This window comes from Pan troglodytes, chromosome 1 (assembly GCF_028858775.2).
Source record: "Pan troglodytes isolate AG18354 chromosome 1, NHGRI_mPanTro3-v2.0_pri, whole genome shotgun sequence".
NCBI lineage: Eukaryota > Metazoa > Chordata > Mammalia > Primates > Hominidae > Pan > Pan troglodytes.
Window position 1 is genome coordinate 162,937,277 of NC_072398.2, and position 5,836 is coordinate 162,943,112.

At 43.6% G+C, this 5,836-nt stretch overlaps 1 protein-coding gene across 1 annotated transcript; it reads left to right on the forward strand.

Annotated features, from left to right (window-relative positions):
- Positions 1-511: 511 nt before the first annotated feature.
- On the forward strand, positions 512-5,329 carry DIRAS3 (DIRAS family GTPase 3). The gene is made up of 2 exons (XM_001164655.8): positions 512-763; positions 3,915-5,329. Exon 2 carries the CDS (start codon positions 3,980-3,982, stop codon positions 4,667-4,669), a length of 690 nt encoding a protein of 229 aa, XP_001164655.1. The 5' UTR covers positions 512-763; positions 3,915-3,979; the 3' UTR covers positions 4,670-5,329.
- The last annotated feature ends 507 nt before the right edge of the window (positions 5,330-5,836 follow it).

Here is a 5,836-nt window from a genome sequence, read left to right on the forward strand (position 1 = left end):
GATACTGGTTGTATGCCAGATATATGGCTTGTAAATATTTTCTCCTAGGTAAACCTTTTCAGTATCGTTACAGGGTCTTTCACAAAGCAAAAGTTTTAAATTTATGGAGTCTAATTCATCAACATTTCTTTTTACCGGTCTTGCCACTAATGTCAATTTAAGAACCTTTTGCCTAGCCTTAGACAATAGTTGGTTGTTTTTTAAAACCGTTTTGTAATTTTACTCGTCACAGTTATATCTAGCCACTTAATTTTTATGTAAGGGTTTTTTTTTTTTTGGCGGGGGGGAATCTATAGATGTCCTGTCTTTTCAGTATCATTTGTGGAAAAGATTACCTGTCCTGCATTAAACTGCTTTTGGACTTTCGTCAAAAATCAGTTGGACCGGTTTTTGTTGGCAAAGTTTTGCCTGAAGCTTATTCCAACAGGTGAGAAAAAGTCCACAGTTTAACAGTTCCTCCTCAACCTGTAACCCCGCCTTGAACTTCTGGACTAGCCCCTCGATTGTTGTAGATGCCAAGCGGACCTCGCGCCGCTCTGCGTTGGGCCAGCCCCTCACGGCTGGTTTCTTACCACGCATCGCGCAAGCGGAATCTATGCCTGTTACCCATACTCCCTGCGCCCCCGCACCCCGCGCCTGTGCGCAAGTCGGAATATAAAACCGCGGAGGAGTGAGCTCTTGGGGTGTCCAGTTGGTTGCCGCGGCAGTCTCTCCGAGCAGCGCATTTGTCTTCTAGGCTGCTTGGTTCGTGCCTCCGAGAAAGGTAAGTCTTTCTTTCGCTTTTTTAGGGGTACTTGAAAACAACAAGTGCCAGACAAAGCAGCAGATGCTGTTGCGCAGTAGAAGTTTATGGGCGAGTTGTCCCTGAAACTGGCACCAGGTCTTTCTTGGCGCGATTACGCAAGAACCACCCGCAGCCCTGCGGGCTCCTGGCAGGTCCTGCAACTGCACTTTGGATAGTCCCGTTGGGAAGCTAGCACTTTTTAATATAGAAGAACGAGGTTTGGTAAGTGTGCGAGCTTAAAGGTTGACACAGTGTCCACTATTACAGCTGCTTAGGTAGCTAGTGTTCAGGAAGTAATAGTGGAGTCATGTAGTGTGAAAGTAAGATTGAAATGGGCGAGGAGGGTAGCAGCCGCCACAGCCACCAGAGAGAAACCTGACCTTGCAGGTGCGTGGTGATGTCCATGAGCCAGGCTGGTGCCGCAACAGCAGCGGCGGGACCTTGAGCTCCGCACGGCCGCTGGGTTTGGAAGCCCTCTGGTTCCTGGAAGCTTTCACCTCCCCCTCAGCCTGAGGCCAGGTGGCCTGGGAAGGTGGAAGGAGTGGGGGGGGGGGGGTCCACTGCCTGAGAATGAGAATTCTCTTCACATCTGGAAACTTCAGTTATCACGTGTGTCCTTTACCAATTTTCTTTTTCTTTTATTTTCTTTTTGATAGAGACGGGGGTCTCCCTATGTTACCCAGGCTAGTCTTGAACTCCTGTTCTTAAGCGATCCTCCCACCTTGACTTCCCAAAGTGCTGGAATTACAGGCATAAGCCAACGCGCCCGGCTGCTTTACCAATTTTCTATGAATGAATTTGTACATACATCCCCTAGAGCAGGAAGTAATGTAAAACAGAATAATTAGTAATGCACATTTCCTAATGTGGGATGTTGGTGGCCAAGAGATACTTGGTCTTTACTGGAACTCTTGATACTAACATGGAGTTTATAATAGTTGTGGACAGTGCAGACAAGGCTAGGATTTCTGTGACTAGAGAACTCTTAGTGCGTGAAGACCTAAGGAAAGCTGGATTGTTGATTTTTGTTAATAAGATGTGAAAGATTGCATCACTGTAGCAGAAATCTCCTAGTTTTTTAAGCTAAATTCTATTAAAGATCATCATTACTAAAGGAATTGTGCCCAGGATTTGGATAGCTGATGTCATTACTTAATATTAGATGATATCAACTAACCACATCTCATAGACTGGAATAAAGTGCTAGATTTTACCTGAAAGCTGCAAAAATGAATGGTTTAGATATATGTATGTATTTATTTTATATCAATTTCAAATATTTATTGTATTAACCTCCTTGGCCCCCTTTAATCAAGAATATAAAATCATCTACTTAAATTTTGCCACTTAAGTTTAGAACACTCTTAGAATCACACTATCTTAAAGAAGCCAGACTAGAATTAGAAGCAAGTTAAGCCTGAAGATATAACAACCAGCAACAACATTTTTTTTTTCAAATGAAAACTCTAATATGGGGTGGGTATGTTGTGTCACACCTGTAATCCCAACACTTTGGGAGGCTGATGCAGGAGGATCACTTGAACACAGGAGTTCAAGACCAGCCTGGACAACATAGCAAAACCCTGTCCCTACAAAAAATAAGAAAATTAGCTGGGCATGGTGTCACATGCCTGTAGTCCCAGCTACTCGGGAGGCTGAGGTGAGAGGATTGATTGATCCCAGGAGGTTGAGGCTGCAGTGAGTCACAATCACATGACTGCACTCCAACCTGAGGGACAGAGCAAGACCCTGACTCAAAAAAAAAAAAAAAAAAAAAAAAAACACCACCAAAACTCTAATATGGACATATTACTGTCATGGGACTTGCACATTCTACAAAGGGTCCTTTTCCCCAGTACTGGGAGAGTATGTGTTCAACTACGCAGCCAGCAAGACAGGCTAGTTTATATAGGGAGTGTGCTATTCACAAAAAGCCTCTCTTCTCTTTCTGGTATTGTACATGACACAATCATAGCTGTACCTGAAGAGAAGTGCATTTTAAGGACCATCATCACCTAGAAACATGTATAAATTTCTATACCTAGTGCCACAGGAATGACATTGCCTTGTACTATTCCTACCTCTGTCCAGAGGCCAGCTATGTGGTCTGTCTGCATGGTGCCTAGAACTTTTTCCATCTGACCTAGGATGCTTCTGAAGCAGTCCCCCTGGGCAGCTGTCTGGTATTTAGGATATACCTGTGAGAAAAGTTTCTTACAAACCTAATCTACTATGTTTATTCCTGAACTCAAAAAGTTCATTGACTGTTCAAATCCTGAAATTTTCTCTATTTCCATAAGGCTGAATTAAAAGTACTTTGTTAAAGGTCGTAGCCATGGCAAAAGAAAAACCACTGTTCTGTAGAAAAACTCATTCAATATTTACAATCTTTTCTAATCAGAGATTAGATCCTGAAGAGAAAGGTTCATATATATATATATATATATATATATTTTTTTTTTTTTTTTAACTCCACTGTCATTGTGACTAAGGATTCATGAACTAAGACCCCTCCCTCAGCTCTTGGTGGCACATGGTGACAGCATGCTCAGAGCAAAGGTGCTCCCCATGCCTCTTCTGGGGCTGCGCTGACTGCAGGTACCTCCCCTCTCTACATCCCACACCACTGATACCAAAAACCCCCTCCTTTCTCCTGTACTGATGACTCTGTAGCTTTAACCAGGGTGGCGGTGTCACTCTAAATGTCACCTTGGCATTCAGCCCCATAGAGTGGGGAAAATTCCCTCACCTGTTTCTCTTTGACTGTTCAGTCCTCTTCAATTAAAATCTTAATTTTACAAGTGAGGAAATGAGAGTAAGTGTTTCTTGTAGGGGTGTAGTGAGAATTTAATAAAACAGTTTAAGTAAAGAAAACAAAAGGTAGTATTGTTGCACTTTCTAGATGGTAAAAAGCAAACCACCATGTCTGTTTAATATATATCACCTGCTGGTCCCTCGGTTTAGCAGGCTGAACTGTGTGCCTGGGAATTTTCTTCTCGCTGTGTGCACCCCTTTACGTCACAGGGTGGACTCTCTTCAGAGTCCTAGTGGAGCAGCTGGCCAGGCTGACATGATCTGACAACATTGTAGGTTACCACTACCATCTCTCACCGTCTCACTTTCTTCCTAGGGGTCTCCCGCTGCCAGCTAAGTGTGGGAGAACTTGTGCACGTATCTCCCCTCCGAATCCCAACGATGGGTAACGCCAGCTTTGGCTCCAAGGAACAGAAGCTGCTGAAGCGGTTGCGGCTTCTGCCCGCCCTGCTTATCCTCCGCGCCTTCAAGCCCCACAGGAAGATCAGAGATTACCGCGTCGTGGTAGTCGGCACCGCTGGTGTGGGGAAAAGTACGCTGCTGCACAAGTGGGCGAGCGGCAACTTCCGTCATGAGTACCTGCCGACCATTGAAAATACCTACTGCCAGTTGCTGGGCTGCAGCCACGGTGTGCTTTCCCTGCACATCACCGACAGCAAGAGTGGCGACGGCAACCGCGCTCTGCAGCGCCACGTTATAGCCCGGGGCCACGCCTTCGTCCTGGTCTACTCAGTCACCAAGAAGGAAACCCTGGAAGAGCTGAAGGCCTTCTATGAGCTGATCTGCAAGATCAAAGGTAACAACCTGCATAAGTTCCCCATCGTGCTGGTGGGCAATAAAAGTGATGACACCCACCGGGAGGTGGCCCTGAATGATGGTGCCACCTGTGCGATGGAGTGGAATTGCGCCTTCATGGAGATCTCAGCCAAGACCGATGTGAATGTGCAGGAGCTGTTCCACATGCTGCTGAATTACAAGAAAAAGCCCACCACCGGCCTCCAGGAGCCCGAGAAGAAATCCCAGATGCCCAACACCACTGAGAAGCTGCTTGACAAGTGCATAATCATGTGAGCCCTGGGCCTTAAGAGCCAGCTCTTCCTATCCTGTAGCGTGTAGAAAACGTGGACTCATTTCACTATGTTACATGTACATGGTTGATTTTGTGCTGTTGTTTGGACTGTAACATCCATATTGTCAATACATATACCTTGTAAGTGGATAACTTTTCTTTTTCCCAGGCCAGAGAATTCAAATTGTTAAAACATTGGCATTTGAAGAGGAGAACAAAATGTAGCATGATGTATTTAAAGTAAGGCCTTTAGTAATGAATGTAATGAGAGAAAATGTTTTGAAAAGAACAAAACATCAAAATGAATAGAAAGAAAAATTGGAAGGCGTCCTTTTGGTAACCCTATTATTGTGTATTACCTTTAAACATTTCACATCCTGTAAGTGTTTAATCATATCTTTTAATTGTGCATTTAATTAAGAAACGTGTTTTCACAACAAAAGCTTTTGATAAATTGCTGCATGACATATACTAAATAAAAAAATGAATATGTTATAGTTGATCATTAGGGGTGTGGGAGCAGAGAAAATTGTGAAAGTGAAACTCTCTCACTAAAGATGTTAGTAGTTTCCCATGTCATTTAAAAATGTTTGAGTATTCTGCATAGCAGTTTGTAAAAGTGTAACAGCTTCTTGACTTAATAAAGCTTTTCCTGCATGCAATCAGCTGTAAGAATTTGTCTCACCAGAAAACAAAACATTGCCCATTGTATTAAAATTTAAACCATATCTGTTAAAAGTTTCCAATAAGAACTTCACACATGGATGTCCTTGCCATGTTGAAATTATCCAATATGGGAGGGAGGTGTTTTCGGGAGGTCTCTGCAATGCAGAGCTGTTTTGTGTCTTTCCTGGACTGACATCCAGAAGAACTCCAGGCATCTTTGAGGAAGATGGTCACAGTGTTGCTGTCTCAGAGGAAGCGGGTGAAAAGCAAGCCTCTGCCTTCTGCCTCTTCCTATATTCTGAAATACTGGATATAGGCAATAGGGAGCAGAATGAAAGACAAGGGGAGGAATGATATTTGAGAGACTCCCCCATAAGGGAGTTTTTAAAAGAGATTACATTTGAACATAATTTTTTGAGCGAGGGAATAAAGTATACATATCCTTGCTTTTGAGAGTTTTTTTTTTTTTTTTTAACTTGGGAGAGGTTCAGGGGAGGGTCTTA